At 37.5% G+C, this 18,320-nt stretch overlaps 1 protein-coding gene across 8 annotated transcripts in view; it reads left to right on the forward strand.

Moving 5' to 3' along the window:
* LOC114877023 (protein eva-1 homolog C) overlaps nt 1–18,320 on the forward strand; it is a 223,931-nt gene that overhangs the window by 157,947 nt on the left and 47,664 nt on the right. For 7 of the 8 annotated variants that reach the window (XM_029189103.2, XM_029189097.2, XM_029189099.2 and 4 more), the window contains one exon: nt 8,524–8,741. In XM_029189103.2, the coding sequence (XP_029044936.1) occupies nt 8,580–8,741 (162 nt within the window). In that variant the 5' untranslated portion in view covers nt 8,524–8,579. Of the gene's footprint in view, nt 1–5,448; nt 5,609–8,523; nt 8,742–18,320 lie in introns of all 8 variants that reach the window. The other variant, XM_046288529.1, reaches the window with a different exon arrangement.

An 18,320-nucleotide genomic window follows, 5' to 3' on the forward strand; every position in this document is an offset into this window, starting at 1 on the left:
AATACGTTCAATAGCGGCGAATGATTAATAGTGATGAATGCGCGTTACCCGAAGAATAGAAATTATTGAGTTGTACTACTGGAAAGTAGCATCTGCGTTGCATGGCTCCAACAAGTACATACTGTGGAGTGTGACGAATCCAAATCTATTAAATCCTTAACATTTTCGATAATCAGTTATCAATTCTTCGATATTTATATTTTAATCGATGGATGTCTGATTTATTTCAAACTAACTACTGAATGTACGAACAGGCTCTAATCAAAAATCCGCAAACTAACGCTATTGTATACGCTATTGGCTATATTTTTAAATACTGTATTAAATTACTAGTATCCCTCATTACAGAATATCCTGACCGGAATTTGTAAAGGAACAATGCATAAACTTCAATCTATTGTTCGCTGTATCTAACAGCTAACAATTTTATAACAAGACTATGAATGAAAGCTTTGAATAACCAACAGATTTGAAGCTTCAATTTGATGTATCATAAATACAATTTTGCAATACTTTTACATAATTAAATCGTGTCGGACGAAGAGTAGAAAATGAAAGATTGAAACCTCACAATCTGCTAACATTTTTACATATTCGAGACTATTGTTTGCACTCAAATCAATGTCTTCATCAACGCCAAGGGGCAATTAATAACTGCACAGGTCTTTTAAGTGATACGTTGTAACACTAATTTCTACTGATCGTTTAATTGCAATCATTACTAGCAAATCCATGCGTAATTAGCGCACCACGTCCAATATTTTTGTTATTAGTGTATAACTTTGTTATTAGTGCACTGACGAAAAACGTTTGTTTTAGTGCACTGACGAAAAAAAATGTTTTTCGTAAATATCTCCTTCTCTTTCTTATGTATCTCATTACAAATTCTATGGTATGTACTATAACATTCAACAGTGTTCGTTTCTTCTCTAGTATTACTTTCACTAAAGCGGTTAAAGCTCTAATTCTTCTGAATTCTAGCCGATCGCTATAACATATAATCCACTTCGCGGCTGAATCCGTTCCCTCGTTCGCTCGTATTCCTACGACGAATTGGAAAGCACAGCTTGCGCTGTACTTTTCGCTCGGAAGAGGAAGAAATTCGTCGAAGTTTCCTTGGCACACAGCCGAAAATCTGTTCGACGCATGAAACTCTTGCTACCAACTACAATCATATTTTCGTGATTTCGAACGATTCTCGGTGAGACGACTGTCAACGTTGAATTTCATTGTTGGTTACGGTTTAAACGTGGTATAGGTACTTAAGTAGAGTTACATTATAGTTCCAGTACTAATTACAATTTAAGCTGTCGAGATTCGCCGAAAGGGTGTAATGATACTTCAATTATTTGCTAACATGTTGAAACAGTATTTCATTGATTTGGGCATTTCTTAATTTTTCTTTTCACGATCACTAATACAATTAATTTTATAATAAATCCATTGTATAATTCTTAATAGAAACGCTCATAAACTGTCATACGAACATTGATTGGGTTTTCTCGTTTCGAGCAGAGGCGGCGAAATATAATTCAACATTTCCGCGAGACAGTTGCCCTTTTCGACAGCAATATCACTCGGCCAGCAATTTTATTCCGCAGCCAAGCACCGAGTTCGCGAGACAAGCGGTGATATTGCTAAAAGAGATAAAAGAGAAGTAAAACCGCGAACGCTGTCTCTTCTACCGGGGCGAAGAAAGAATCTAGCCGAGCGAATATCGCGTTCGAAACTTTCCATTAATATTCGGGAAATATTGAAACTTAGCGGGAAAGTTGAGGGATCGTTCGAACCGTGTTAATTCGGGCTTAAGCTCGAAGCTTGGTCACCAGAGGGGGATGGAAAAGTAGAAACTACCTGCGGAGGGTTGAAATGATGTACAGAGTGGAAACGGGTATATTGCGAGCAGTGAATCAACAATAAAGTTGATCGGTGTCCTGTTTCCGTTTCAGACACCAGAACGACGTCGTTGCTTTTGTTCCATCAGACACGTTTATCTGAATTATCAGCGAGCAACGGGATGTACGGCTAAAGTTTGTGAAATATCCTGATTGTATCTATTGAATTTCTGTTTGATTGTATTTTATTAGGTTGCATTTCAAAGCATCGAAAATCTGACAAATTTCAGTGAAAGAAATATTTATTTTTTGAAATACCTGGTTAATTAAAGAATAATCAAACTGTGGTAATTTGAATAATTAAGCAATTCTAATAATTTATACATTTCTCAGCGGTAAGGAACAATTAATTACTTACTTTATTGGTATTAACTATACTGTAAAGTGAGGTAGAGAATGTAATTGAAAACGTTTGTAGTGAAACTTTCTGTGTCTCGTTCTTGGGTCGCGTTGAACCCGTGCACTGTAACGAGTTAGAACGGAAGTTAACTTTTCTATTTCCCTGGCCAAGTGGACGATTCAGATAATCTAGCTAATGGAACGACATGATCGTTCCTTCTAACGGTAGCAATTTATTTTAATATATTTTGCAGAACCTTTTGCGAAACGCGAAACCCATTAACTATCCACTCTATATATCTTCTGCTAACAATCTAGATTTCTCTCCCGTATATATAAAAAAAGAGAGTATAAGCGCAAACCTCTTAAATAAAGGCAACAAACAAGTATCCATTTCGTATTTAAATTCACGATGTATTGAAATATTTCGACAACAGTACGGTGACAATACGAAATTTTACGACCTCTGTTCTGCGTTTCACAGAAATTCTGGTATACCATTTAATAAATTAACTTCAGGTAAATTGAAATCGACCGCCAAATGAATGACATTCTGTGATTATAAACTTGCGAGAAAATCAATTGCAACCGCGAAACGATTCACCCAATTTTAGAACAAAAAGTTGGATTTATTTACACCATAATACCTACCTTCGTTTCATATTTCAGTCGCTATTTAAATATGCTATCAACAAATAGCAGTCGTTTACTATTTTATAATTAATATCGAGTACTATGTATTATAATTTGTTCAATTAGTCGTTGTCAATACCTGCAAGAGAGTTGAAATTGGAAAATTGGTTCAATGGTATTTCGAATAATTGCAATTATAACTTTTTTCTATATACTGCCGTTTATTCAGAAGCCAATTACAAGCTGCATTTTCGAATGCCAAAGACAAAAGAGTAGCTTTAACTCCAGAAAAGAGATTGACGATCCGGTGCCGGGCCATCGAGTTGAGAAAAGTTGGCTTCGTTTCCAGATTTCGGTTGTTCCAATGAAAGGCTGGTTGAGTTCGTACAGTTCGCCTCGTAAGCAAGTCGAACGACACGTCTTCCGGTTTCCGTTACGATGCAATTCATCGGATTTCATTCTGAAACAAAAACAGCATCCACAATTTCGTGATCTCCAGGTTTGCATATCTAATTAAAATTCATTATAAAAATAAACTGCAAATAACAAATGTATTCTGATTTTTGTTATTATTATAACAAGCCGTTCATTATAAGTTCGCTTAAATTAAAATATTTATTTGACACGAGCTGCTGTCAGCGCGCTGAAATAAAAATAAAAATTCAGCTGACGTGTTTTGTGAAAAATAATTTCAGTTGTAACACCTTACTCGGTTGTCAACGTGTTTAATTACACTATCGTTAAACTGACATTAAAAATCCCAGTGACGTACAACATCCTTGAAATTGTCGTTTACAGTTCCGCCTGAAATTAAATGAAAATTAATTTTTATAATGAACATACCTTCCGTGCATTACCTCTCTCTGCGAAGCTATTATGTTAAACAAATTTGATAAATTTCGTTCGTCCACACTTTGAAATCTAAGTTTTTGAAACCATCTCTTCTTTAATTGAAAGAAAGATCGAAACGCTTCTATCAAAGATCTAAAATAATATCTTTTTTTCAATTTAATTAACCAATAATCTCCACGAACCTGAAAAGGTTTCAGATCGAAGGGATGTTACGTTAATCCCTTCTAAGCTTTCGTTTCGGTTACCCTTTAAAACTCGGATTAACCGACGGACAAATTAACTCGAATTAACTTTATCCATGCGCTTTGATTGATCGCAAAGAGAAACTTTCGAGAAAATTCGTATCGCGTTGTTTAATCACAGCGACGGAATCACAACTCGTTGAAGTCGAGCTTGAATTTCGCTCATTAGCCGATTTCCATGCTTTGACAACGACCTCTCCGCTTTCGACGCTCGCTTTTCGCTTGTTACGTCCTTACTTCTTGATCCGTTCAGTCTACAATTTTCCAAACTTCCTTCGCTTTTTTCCTGTTTATAGAATCGTTGTTCTTTCTAATTAAACAGGCTGCCATTGTGCTGACGTAGTTCTTCCTATTTCTTTCTTTTTTTTCTTACGAATAAGATTAACGTTCTCTCAGGGCGAAGTTCTGACACGACGGTTTAATTAAATCTCTGTAACTCTACCGACTTGATACGGGTAGTAACACGTTTTCTCTAGCGTTTCATTCTAATTGAATCGGTTTGAGTGTAAGTAGAAATTGTTTATTTCTTCGAGCGTTGTCTACCCCCTTTTTTAGCACCCTTAATTGTTCATTCAACGTTGGTCACCCGAGTGACATAACAGCGTTTCGTTCGATTGATACGCGAGCATAAAACGCCCGTTCTTCAACGATCATAAATTCTTAACCATCGAAAGGATAGAACGAGCCGCAGAGAGCCGTTAAAATTGCGCCAAGGGAGAATTCAATTTATTCTTCGGTAGTTCCGATGATTCGATTCCGTAGGAAGATACAGCTGATAAATATCCCTCTTAAACAACGCGTCTAAGCTGCTTTGCGGAAATCGGCCGGCTAGTACAAGCGGCTGAACATTCGAATTTACCGTGTACCTAGCGTATATCCAACGCGAATAGAATTTTCGATTGTCTCGCAGCTTGAGAGCCTCCTGTGAAAACGGACAGGGCGCGCTTGAAATAAGAGGTCAGCTAGCGGGTAGCTGAAATCCAGTTGGAAAATACGCCCGCGATAAATGTACCGCCTACGTATTTACATCTCTCCGGACAGTTTTATGGATGTACGAAAACAGAAATACTCTGGGGCTGATTTTTATTCCAAATAAACGGTCTCTTGTCCAGGCTCGTTTTCGGGTTCAGATTGCTTTGCGGAAAAATATCAGTTCACCCATTTCGTGTGCATAATATTTTTAATATCGGGTAAAAGGTACATTTTTCGATTCTCGTGAATAGTATTAATAAAAGGATTTCGTCTCTTCTTATGGATAGGGATTTATTGTCCTGTACACTTCGGCAGGTAAAGGGTTAACGCGAATGCACGTGGTTTGAATGGGGTAACGAGAGGTTGCTAGTACAGTAGCTCGATCAGCAAACTGACATACGCTACGCATTGTAATCGCAGCGGATCTTGCACATATCCGCGAGTGCACCACCGTTCCCATTACAATGGTCGCACAATGTAAGACACTTTTGTCCATGGCGGTCGTTTGTTCAAAGGCCTGCTTCCGAGGGTTTTCGATGAATCAGCAGACAAAATGGAAATCGATCGCATCGATCTTTCGAAAACAGGTACCGTTGGGAGATGGAAAAATTCTAGGTACGAGCGTCCAGTGAGTTATGAAAGTGGACGAATATTTGCGGACTGGCTGGATAACTGGTGAGATATTGTGATGAATATGAAGCACTGCGAGTGTTATCATCGAGCGATGTAACATTTATGAAATATTTGTTTCGAATGCAATCACTGTGCAGAATTTTTGATACTTTTTGAATGAATTAATTTAATTAATCCATTCCAAAAAATTTCGTTTTTCTCTGAGGAAATCCAAAATTAACGTAGATTGGAAAATTTGAAACCCGTCCAAGCACGTACGCGTAATGCATAGTTTTCCATCACTTGGAAACAAATATTGAAGCAGCTTTTCAACATGAAAATTGAAATTTTTAAGATGGGAGAAATTGCAATTGGACGTGTGCGCGTCGCTTTTATCCATTTTTCTCGGGCTTTTATTATTATGTATGAATCGGAGGAAAGAACGGAACGCTTGGCATAAGAGGATCCTTTAAGGGGAAATAAAGGTAGAGAGAAATGAATTCTTTTGTGCGGATGTTTAAAGTTCTCAAAAATATGAAAATTGCAAACCACGGTAGCGGCTGTTCTCTAAGCCTGTCGTAAAACAGGATATAGGTAGATATGCGGTGTTAAAGAACCCTCAGAGAGAAATGAAAATAGTGGAAAACATTGTATAAGTCAAAAATTTTGCTTTACTGCATTCAAAGTTCATATTTAAGGGATGCAAAAGACGAATTAATACATTAAAATTTAGGATCGAAAAAGAATAAAATATTAAATTAAAATTATCGCTCTCTCCGTGGTACGTCGTTTCAAGATTATTGCAAAATTTCATGACGCAAACGACTTTGTTACTAATCCACGTCGCGCCATTATTGTATCCGTCTGAAATAACAGCCAGGTCGGGAGCGTAATTTATTTTCACGCCATGGTGAAATTAGAACCGCGCAACGAAATTTACTTTTCTCTTGTACAAACGAAATTACCGTTTCGGGGAAGGACGAATGATAGCCGGCTGGAAGGCTCGTTGCTCTTCAACTTTGCCAATGTTTCGCGAGATAAAACGATCCAAAGCGATCCAGTCGTCTACCAGATGTTCTTCGAAGAGCACTTGTCTGGTCGCGTGAATTATCGAGTTCGCTACTTCGAGTACGATCCATCGGTTTCGTCGTCGTGCACATTCGAAAAGCCGGGAAATTTCGCGTCTCCTATCCCTTTCATGTGGTCTCCTATCTATCGACAAAGCAATCAGAAAATTTCCTATCACTTCCGCCCCATAGTGTTCGATCGGAACCTTTATATCCTTGTAAGGAACTCTAACACGATTTTCGAGTAATTTACACCCGTAGTTGTAATTTGTTTTCCATTTGTTCGTGGATCGAAAATAATTTTGCAGACGAAGAAATTTCTTTTACTAACAAAAGCTTTTCTTTTTTCTGTTTCATGTTCACCCTTGGACGACGCCCTCTCCTTTGGACTTTTCAACGAATTTGGGTGATGGCTTGCAACAACGACACACTGATTAACTCTGGTGATGGTGGGCCACGCTAACGCGTCGTGGCGATGGTGACCACAATTCCTGGTACACCGTGGTGACGGTGACAATGACACGTTAATAAATCATGGCGATGGCGACCGCACTGGCATGCTAACAAACCACCCGTATGGTGCACCACATTGATACACTAACATTTTGTTGTACACCTTGTTGGGTCAACGACTTAATTGCTCTTGTCACACGCTCCCTTTGATCGCTTTTAATTATCCAATACACCATTCGCTGCCTCATTACTCTTATCCTTCCTTTTTCAATTCTGATTTATTTTCGTCAAACATTTTATTCGTTGTCGTTGGAATTTTTCATAATTTTATTTTGTGTAATTGGTCGCTATTCTATATAATTTTCTTTACTATTTTTTATTAATCCCATATTATAATTGTAATTAAATGCAACCATAAATTCTAATTAAATTTTATATTCTTGCTTCGTACTTTCATTGTTGTATTAACATCAATTATTTTCATTGATTTAATACTTCGTTCAATCATCGCCCTTTATGAACATCGAGAACCACGGTTCACGTTCCTGAAACTGACTGCTGTTCGTCAACAACGATCACCAAAATGATCATCGTCGCATTTCCCTATGTTCGCAATGAATGTCACTCTGTCTCACCGTCGTTTCGTTCTTACTCTGATGGATTTCCACCGAAAACACCGCAACCGTTGCGGTTTCGCGCGCAAACTCGCCGCTGAATTCCACAAATGTGGCCCCCGGTTGTCCTGCCTGTGTTTCGTGTGTAAACGAAACGACACCACTTTCGCGGGTGTCATCGATACATCGACCGATCCTCGATTGATCCACTCGTTAATTACCACGAATCCCTCGAAACTGATCACCATTGCGGTGACACCGTTACGGGTCGTCGATCGATCCTGACTCTACTGTTTCCTTCCTTCCGGTCGTTCCTGTCAATTTACACCCCTTTCGATGCATCCACCTTTCATCGTTCCTTTTCCTTTTTTTCTTTCTCGATACCCTTTCGCGTGATTTTTACAATTTTCATCCCTGTTTCGAACCCCTTTGAAATGGAACACCGTTGTTTCGATCGTTCGATTCGATCGAATTACGAACTTAATATCTTTGTCTTGTTCCCGCTTTGTAACACTTGATTTATTCTTTATCCGATACCCTACGCTCTTGTTCCTGATTTCTCTTTTACATTCGCTTTTGTTCAACGAACCGTTTCATTGAAATTTTTCGCATGTAATGATTGATATTTGATATTGTTCAATTTTATTTTGCATAAATTCGCGTGCGTTTTAACCATTATTCTGTGCTCGTTGCTTTATTATCTGCTGGATTTATTAATTAATATTCATATAAATTCTATCGATCCTTTTCATTCCTATTCATTACTGACTTTCTCATTTTCAACCTTTGAATGGAATCATTGTCTGTTAATTCGGATTGCGTGATCGCGGTTTCGATTCGACAGCCTTGCTATCAGGCACCTTGAAGACCTATCAGCGTGCAGCATGCGACGAAGAGTTGATGATGCTCAAATGCCCACCGGGTACCATGATCTCTGTCGCCTTAGCTCAGTATGGCAGAGCCGGGGCAAATGGCACCGGCAGGTGTGGCGCGCTCGATCCATCCTTGCTGCTCCATGACAAACAGACAAATCAAACTTGCATCTGGCCCCAGTCGCTACAGGTATGTGTTTTAAAAGTATCTTCTTTCAATTTTTTAGTTATGAATGTTTCGACGTTTCTTAGGGATCGAAACCCTATCTCAAATAGAACACGGTCCTCTAGTCTGATTGGTAAACTGTTTAATCTGATGATCAATATTCAATAATGCTACTAGTAATAGGGTCGATTCAATACCTCACAGATTACAGCTACGCTTAGACACCTAATACAATATTCTTCCCTAATGATTTAATAAAAATATTATATCATCGATCGCAGTAAAATATATTTTATCCCGTTGCGTAATTATTATTTTAATTTATACAAATGCAAGAAGAATAAAGAGCCGGTTTAATTGGAAGAACAATCAGGGGTTAAACAATCACGTTAATCGAATCGTTGCAAACCCGCAAATACGAAATCACACACAATGCATTCATTTCTCTGAAAATGAGCAAACCTTGTTTGTTCGAAGCCTACAAACGCGTAATTCGTGAGAATCGGTACAAATGGCAACGATGATGAAATTTATTGAATTTTGAAATCTGGTATTAAATCCGTGTCACAATTTACACTTCAATATTGCAAATTTTGCGTTTCTCTCCACTGATGGAAACAGATAGAGGCGTATACGTGACAGATAACAAAATATCTGTTATTATACATGAATAATCTTTGTATTTATATAATTGCATCCGTCTCTGATTAATTTTCATTCAATTTCTCGCCACTTTCCTATATTCTGTCGAGTTTCTATTATTTCTTCTACCACGAATCGCGATGATAAGTGAATAATAATCTGAACACATATTTCCAATGAAACTTCACGCTAAAGTGGAATCTAAATCTATTTGATTTGCAGCTTTTGTCAGCAACGTTTCAAAGCTTCATACCTCAGATTATTGCTTCCGCGAGTTTCGTATTATTACTTCCGGTGGTTTGTTAATTAACCCTCGAATTCGCCAAGTTTAAATAGCACCGAAGCATTATATCATCGATTCAAAGGTAACGAAGTATTGCAGGAATAATTTCATTTACAATATCATATAGAAAAGATTATATTTTTATAATATCAAATTGCATTTCCATGGCATTGGATTTCCCGTTGCCATATTAATGTCACGAAATTGAATCGTATTGATTTTTGTCCCTGTTATGGGTACATAGTGAAAATTACATCGTCGCATTGTCACATTTGATTTTGATCGAATCATTTGTAGTCCAATGTTTAAGCCTTTGTTTTATTGGTTTCGAAATGGTTTAAAAAATATTAAAACTTTAGAGGTTTCATCATTTTTTATAGGAATTGTCTTTGAAAAGAAATTTCTATCTATCCGACTGTCGAATATGCGAGATCAAATTTTATTCAATTTAATTGAAAAGGATTGTTCTTTTTTATTTGTGAAATTATTTTTGCGGTATCAAAACATTAAACATATTTTTATTTTGAATAATTCCACGTAAAAAGCAACCGAATTATTTTCAACTTTACTCGTTTCTCACTTTGCTCGACGAGGTTCGCAATTGCCAGAGAATTTTCTGAAATTTCCTGGAAATTAGCTTCTGGCTTTCGACACCTTTCTCGTTGCTTCTTCGTTTCAGCGTTTCGTTTGCAGCCGAAATGAAACTAGAATCATCACTGCTTATGCGTTTTCATTCATCTCCATATATAAACCTGCGAATCTCATCTAACCAGCCTTTATTAATACATTGAACATCCTAGAGCTACTGAGATAACTGATATGCAAATTTAATATAATCCAGCAATTGAATAAAATTATATTGAAAATAATATTTAAAATGCGAAAAGAGTAAATTATATTTTCTATCGTTTAAACTGTTTTAATTAAATTGAAATATCTTTCATTATTTCTTTATCACTTTATGTCGAAGTAACCTAATGTGGAACATGTTTCCTAAATAGTGGTATTTACGGCCAGATATGGTCTACAATTTCGAACAGAATTGAATAAACCTAAGCGGCGGTAATTGCTGAATGTTAACAACTACAAATATCTCATTATAGATGAAGCGGTTAGCTAATAGTTTGCTATTAAATTGTTAATGACAATTCAGAAATGAAATCTGCTTTGCCAAAAATTTCAAACAAGTCTTCCATTTCTCGACAAATTGTAGATCAATATGTACTTGACATAAAATTCGTGTTCATTTCGGTTGAATCTAATCTCCTCTAGTTTTCACAAAATTTCAACATAGAGGATCTGTTCAATCGAATAATCTCTTACGTCCCAAGGCGCACCACCACGATAATAACTTATCGATGAAGCTACAATGGAAACTCCTCGTGGTTATATCCAGTAGGTTAGGAAAGAGGTACGAGGATTTCGTATTGATTTCGTATTTCACGTTTCCACTGCTCCGGAAAGGAACCATTGTGCATGGTCCTTGCCACGGCACCGCGAAAATAAAATAACTTCTTTTATTCAGCCAATGATCTCGTAGTCGTTTCTTGGCCTCTTTCGTCTTTCTTCGCGGACCTTTTATCCGTTCCCTGCTACTTGTGGCCATTTTTTTTCTGGCCGACTTGAAACCTGCTAACCAGAAGACATTTCACTGTTCTTATCTTACACATAAGTGAACCTTGCCTCTTATCTTTTTTCTTCTTCGTAAATCTGACTTATCTCGATCAACCATTGAACAGAATTTTGCAATTCTATTATTTTTCGAGGCTTTTCGATTCTCCTCTTAAAGGATATTGAAACATAAAATGATTCAAGTATTAATTGTAAATCATAGGAACAATGTACCAGAACGAAGAACGAGAACGAATCTCCCTTTACCCTTTCTCTCATTTTTCTAGCATAATGTGATTGTTCTAACGACGCAAGGAACAGCGATCTCGCTCATTTACTTTTTCCCATAGGGCTTATCGAATATGGAATATGAAAAGGTTGCGGCAAACTGGAGGACCGAGGACACATAGTCCTCGAACTCATGGCATCGCGCCAAATACGCTCATTATTTTGATTGCCACGATCAAATTTATTATTCCAGCGCGTGGTAACTGCGGAAACGTCATCTAGATTTATCAAAGCGCAGCTAACCGTGGCACGAAACAATTTCGCCGTTCTATTCGGTGAAGTTTTATTAAGTAAACGCGATCTCCCCTCGGCAACAGCCGCTATTAAACGTGCCCATCGAGTGGCAGATTACGAGCTGCAATTTCCCTACGATTAAAACTCTAACGTGGTTTCCGCAACCTTAAAAAAATTAAAAAGTTCTCGCTACGCCTCGTTAGCTTTTTAAAAAATTCCAAGGAGCTTTTGAAAATTTGATTTTTGGTACCCTCGATTTCGCTGAAGAAAATTTCTCAACGTTCCTTAATTAAAACGAAATAATTCTTGACTATTCCTGTTCTTATCAATTGAATCTCTCTTCGATATCTATAATAGCCTTCGGCACGCCGTTTCCTCGCGGATGATCCTTTTTATTACCGGACAAGTTTCGCGTGTTTTCGACCGAAGTAAACGAGATCTGGCGAACTTTCAACATTCCCTTTCGAAACGACGAAATCGTTCGACGAACGTGTAAGTTCGCCTTCTTAATCGTTAATGACCGACACGAACTCGTTCCTTCCTTCCTTCCTTCCTTCGTTCTCAAAGGAGTTCCTCGTCGAGTGGCACGTGGCTGCCTTTGTGATTCGTTTGCCCATGTAAATCGACTTCTTAACAGCCTTTCAAAAATCGAGTTAATTGGAAGACCGATACTCGATCCTGCGAAAATTGTAAGTGCGAAAATTAAGCTTTAATGATCGAGCTCTTGTTGCTACTTCACTGCTCCAGCATCCTCTTTGCAGGCTTTTCAACCACTCGGTTTTAATTAACTTAATCAAATAATAAATTTGTTCATCGCGACTTGAAATTTCTCTAAAATAATGCATAAAAACAACCTGCAGAATGTTATGTAAAACTCTTAGACAGTTTTTGTTTGCACGTAACAAGTAATATCTCCATCGGCAGAGAATTTTTCATTGAAACTTTCCTATAGAATATAACCATACAATATTGACATTCTTCGTCAGAACAGGTCGCGGAAAAACGGATGCTCGTCGAGCTCGCTTTCCGTTTTTGATCCCGGCATTAGGGGCAAACGTGTGCAGTAAACGTTACACGTAACCAGAAACCGTACCTTATTTCATACACCACGGCCATTTTCAGCCCCGTTTCGAGGAAAAATAAAGCTTTTACAGCGTTGAAAGTGCGCGCTTATTGGCATTATTCAGACCTTATTGTATACGGGGATAGAAAAAAGTGTAGCACGATTCGCAGAGCTATAAAAGTAGCTGGATAAAGTCTAAGGATGAAATATTGGATCGATAGCAATTTCAGAATCGTTCTCTTAAAAATTTATACGTATCGACCTTTGTTTTCCTTTCTATTTCGAGTCAACTGATATTTGAAAGGAGTCGAAAGTGATCTCAAATCAAAATTTAGATTTTGCATTACGAATTTAAGTTTAGGAAAATCTGATTATTAGAAAATAAATCTATATAATGTAAAATTAGAATATTTCCATTTAAATCGTGAAAGTTAAAGAACAGTGGAACTCGTTACTCCTGGAAAGATTGAATTCTTTTCGGAGATTTTTCCACTAAGTATCTTTTCATTTAGCTGAAATATATTTCGTCGATTGTGCGATACAAATATGATCTTAAGCCACGATATGTACGTTTCTTTCTTGGGGTTTCTCTCCGAGAAAGGAACTGGGTATACTCGAAAAGATTTCATTGTTATTTAAATGTTTTACTTAAGTGTTCTACTTTAAGGTGTTCTATTTTAAGTAAGTAAGTATTTATGCAATATTTTATTAATGAATGAAAGTTTTACTAATGAGCAAACTTGTATAAGAAAATATATCGTGTCCAATAATACTTTGAGTATATTTTAATGATACAATAATAAACTTTTCTATTCAATATTGTATTTATAACCATTTTTAAATTATGTAAGACCAATGGAAATGTTCATTATAGCCAGTATCCAAATCCGAACAAAAAGAATAAGGTAGTATCATAGAAAATTTCTTAATGCGCGTTTTCAACGAGGACAATGGTCCCTCGGGCTCGATTCAACGAAAGTAATCTCATTATGCAATAATGAAACTCGTGTAGCGTAATTTCGAACGACAATACATCCTATTCATCGGCTGAAAGGAAGCACGTCCTCGATTTTTCGAACATCGCAGTGTCACAGGGAATAACTTCTAGGCTAACCAAATCTGGACAAAACTTTTTATCGTGCTCTCCGCCAGTGACTACAGATCCAACAAGACTGGACCAGCCTTTGTTCTCGAGGGGTCATGGCGGTTTAAACCAGTGAAGACTTATTATTTTATTATAATTATTTTATTAAAATATTTTTGTAACAAATATATTGTAATATTAACGCTGGTGGTTTTGCGTGCGAGGCGAGACATCTAGGATTCATTCCCTCGCAGACCGCGGTAAGACGATGTTGTATTTTAATAAACCTAATTTCTCAAACGATTTTTACATTTTAAAACAAACTTGTATTCACTTCATGTACCTTAGCAAATAAATCATTTTAAAAAAGGTACTAAGTTACTATTTAATTTGCCCAAATTTCTTTTTGAGTTGTTTATTTTATTTACACAATTTCAGTTCTCAGTTATTTATTTAATGTATGTAATTTCTTTCTTCAGTTATTTATTTTATTGACTTAAATTCTTCGCTCATTTTATTTATTCAATATACTTATGTTCTTTTTTTCTAAATTATTTATGTATACACATTCAATAACTCTTTGATTTTTAATAAATCATAAATACAATACACATTAAAAACCAAACTTAAATTAAAACACAGTAATTGCTTTTCAACGTGAGAAATCTGATCTACAACGAGGTGCGAACTTCTCAGTCTTATAGCTACCGCCGAGGGATGCGGATCAACCTATCAAACATACGGGTGTTGCTAATTTCCTGTTGGAGTTTATTTAATCTACTTTATTTATATTTTCACTTATTAAATAAGCTTTTATACCTCTTCTGACCATCGGCCAGAATTCGTTTCATTTATTATTTTTACCTTTCTTTATGAGACCCAGCTAACCTTTTCAAGTTATTTATTATTTTATCCCTCTTCATGGACATCGCGAAGACTACCCCTTTCAGTTATATATTATCTTATTCCCCTTTATGGACAAATTCGTAGTTATTTATTTTTTCATGCTTTTCATGGGACTCTCGGCGATTGCCACTAAATCACTACACCCATGAATTCTATGTATCGCTGCACCCATTACATCTCTGCATCTCTCACACCCCTATATCACTTATATCCTTGCATCCCCTATATTATTGTATGTCATATAACCCAGCGTTTCTTATACCCCGGCATCCTTTACATTGTTTCATCCCTTACATCTCTGCACCCTTTATATCTATGTATCTCTTACATCCCGGCATCATTTACATCTCTGCATTCTTTACATTCCTGTCTTTCCCAAATCCCTGATTTCTTTACATCTCTGCATCCCTTACATCATTACATTCTTTTCATCCCTGCATTCTTATCATCCATACATTCCTTACATCTCTTCATCCCTACATTCTGTTCATCCCTACATTCTTTTCATCCCTTCATTCTTCTCATCCCTACATTCTTACCAACCCTACATTCATTTCATCCATACATTCTTTTCATTCCTACAATCATTTCATCCCTACATTCCTTACATCTTTTCATCCCTTACATCCCTGCATTCCTTACATCTCTACATTCCCTACATCTTTACACCCCTTAGATCTCTGTATCCCTTACATCCCTGCATTCTTCACACATTCGCAACATTTTTATGCAATTTCATGCAAAATTTAGTTCCTATTTTCGCCGCTAGATGGCGCTGATTCGACATCGAAATTTTAGTTCAAATTTTTGCCGCTAGGGGGCGCTCTATTTTTGAGATTTTTCGCGAAAATCTCGAAAAAATAGCGCCCCCTAGCGGCCAAATTTGGAACTAAAATTTTCGAAAAAATTTAGTTCGAATTTTTGCCGCTAGGGGGCGCGCTATTTTTGAGATTTTTCGCGAAAATCTCGAAAAAATAGCGCCCCCTAGCGGCCAAATTTGGAACTAAAATTTTCGAAAAAATTTAGTTCGAATTTTTGCCGCTAGGGGGCGCTCTATTTTTGAGATTTTTCGCGAAATTCTCGAAAAAATAGCGCCCCCTAGCGGCCAAATTTGGAACTAAAATTTTCGAAAAAATTTTAGTTCGAATTTTTGCCGCTAGGGGGCGCTCTATTTTTGAGATTTTTCGCGAAATTCTCGAAAAAACAGCGCCCCCTAGCGGCAAAAATTCGAACTAAATTTTTTTTGAAAATTTTAGTTCCAAATTTGGCCGCTAGGGGGCGCTCTATTTTCGAGATTTTTCGCGAAAAATCTCAAAAATAGAGCGCCCCCTAGCGGCAAAAATTTGAACTAAAATTTCGATGTCGAATCAGCGCCATCTAGCGGCGAAAATAGGAACTAAATTTTGCAAATTTTACTTACCTTTACTTACCTTTACTTACCTTTACTCGAAGCAGTCTTTGTAATATAGTTATTATAAGGTTTGCAGGGATATAATGGATGTAGGGATGAAAAGAATGTAGGGATGAAAAGAATGTAGGGATGAAAAGAATGTAGGGATGAAAAGAATGTAGGGATGAAAATAATATAGGGATGAAAGGAATGTAGGGATGAAGAGAATGTATGGATGAAAAGAATGTAGGGATGGAAAGAATGTAGGGATGAAAAGAATGTAGGGATGGAAAGAATGTAGGGATGAGAAGAATATAGGGATGAAAAGAATGTAGAGATGAAGAGAATGTATGGATGAAGAGAATGTATGGATGAAAAGAATGTAGGGATGAAAAGGATGTAGGGATGAGAAGAATGTAGAGATGAAAGGAATGTAGGGATGAAGAGAATGCAGGGATGAAAAGAATGTAGTGATGAAAAGAATGTAGGGTTGAGAAGGATGTTGTGATGAAAAGTATGCAGCAGGGATGAAGAGAATGTAGGGATGATGTAAGAGATGCCGTGGTGTGAATGATACAGAGATGTAAGAGATGTGAAGATGTAAGGAATGCAGGGATGTAAGGGATGTAGGGTTGAGCCCCGTGAGGCCCTCAAATGGTAATAAAATAATAAATAAAAGACATAGTGAAGGAAATAGCTAGTATTTGGGAAGGCTGAATTTTTTTTTTTATTATTTAACGTGAGGAAATCTTACATAAGACCCCCCACCGAACCCTGGGGGTGGTCGGCGGGGGAGTGTCAGATTCCTACTGACTAAAACCCCACGACGACCAGCACTGGCGCTAAAAAAGGGTTTCAATACCTTATGTGTATTACTCCGAAGCCCCTCACGCCTGTCAAACAAGTGTTCATCTCGAGGGAGGTCCAAACTGATTGTGGGACCTCTCCGTGATGCTTACCCTGTGGCCGGCACCAGGGGTCGCACCCGGTGCTGGCCTCTCCTTTGGCCGCGTGCAAAGGGGCGCCCGGAGCCCCAACTCCGGACGCCTGCAGCCCTAACTGCCCCACCAGATTTGGCGGTGGAGCTATTATATTATATCTAGTGTTGAAGAAAGGACAAAATCAGCCTGCTTTCGCTGCTCCTCTTCACCTAGTTCCTGTTGGGCATGACGATGTTGGGATGAACCTCTTCACGGACCATGGAGACTAGAGATCAATCGAAATACGGCAGTATCTCGCTGGGATATACGAGATGCAAGAATAAAGGGGATGCAGGAACATAAGGAATACAGGGATGTAAGGATTGCAAAGATGTAAACGATGCCGATATGTAAGGGATGCTGGCATATAAGAGACATAGAATCGAACCTCGTGAGCTGAATAAAATCATCAAGTTCATCCCCCTAATGAATTTATGCAAGAAGATAAGAAGATAAATACAGCAAATGAAATGAATTCGGAATATAATATAAGGGTATGTGTATATGTATGTTTAACATCTAGATCCGCCCCGCTTCGCGGTTGCTATAAGACTGAAAGAATTTGACTTTGTTCTGCGGTTGATAACGGTGTCCGATCAGCCATGGCGTTCCACTTCGCCGCCGTGACCAGCTGCCTTTACTCGCATCACTTCGCCATTTTCGTTGGACCTGCAATTTAATGACGCCCAAAGGGAACGAACTTTTCTTTCAAAGCAGCGGTACCGCGCAATTTTGTCTCCTTTCTCCGGATGAAGCGTCTTTGCTGGAACGGGACGAACGTAAGAATAGACGAATCGCTGATGCTATTAGCCACCGTTTCCACGTGGTAATTCCTTTCGTAATCACCGATTGATTGTTAATTGGACGGAGAAAGAATTTGAAAAGAGTCTTTCGTTGATCAAGGAATAATTGTTTTAGAAAGTTAGTAATTACGAGGACGAATACGTTCGTTCTAATTACATATACTATTCTCCAGCAATTTGGACATTTTTGTGCATTGAATAGAAATGTGAAAACCTTTTTCCTCAATTATTGAGATACTTGATTTTGAAGAAAAAGGAATATAAATTTGCAACTCTGAAAATGTTTTGTACTTTTTGTACTGAACTTATCGGTATACTC

This window comes from Osmia bicornis, chromosome 13 (assembly GCF_907164935.1).
Source record: "Osmia bicornis bicornis chromosome 13, iOsmBic2.1, whole genome shotgun sequence".
Taxonomy (NCBI): Eukaryota; Metazoa; Arthropoda; class Insecta; order Hymenoptera; family Megachilidae; genus Osmia; species Osmia bicornis.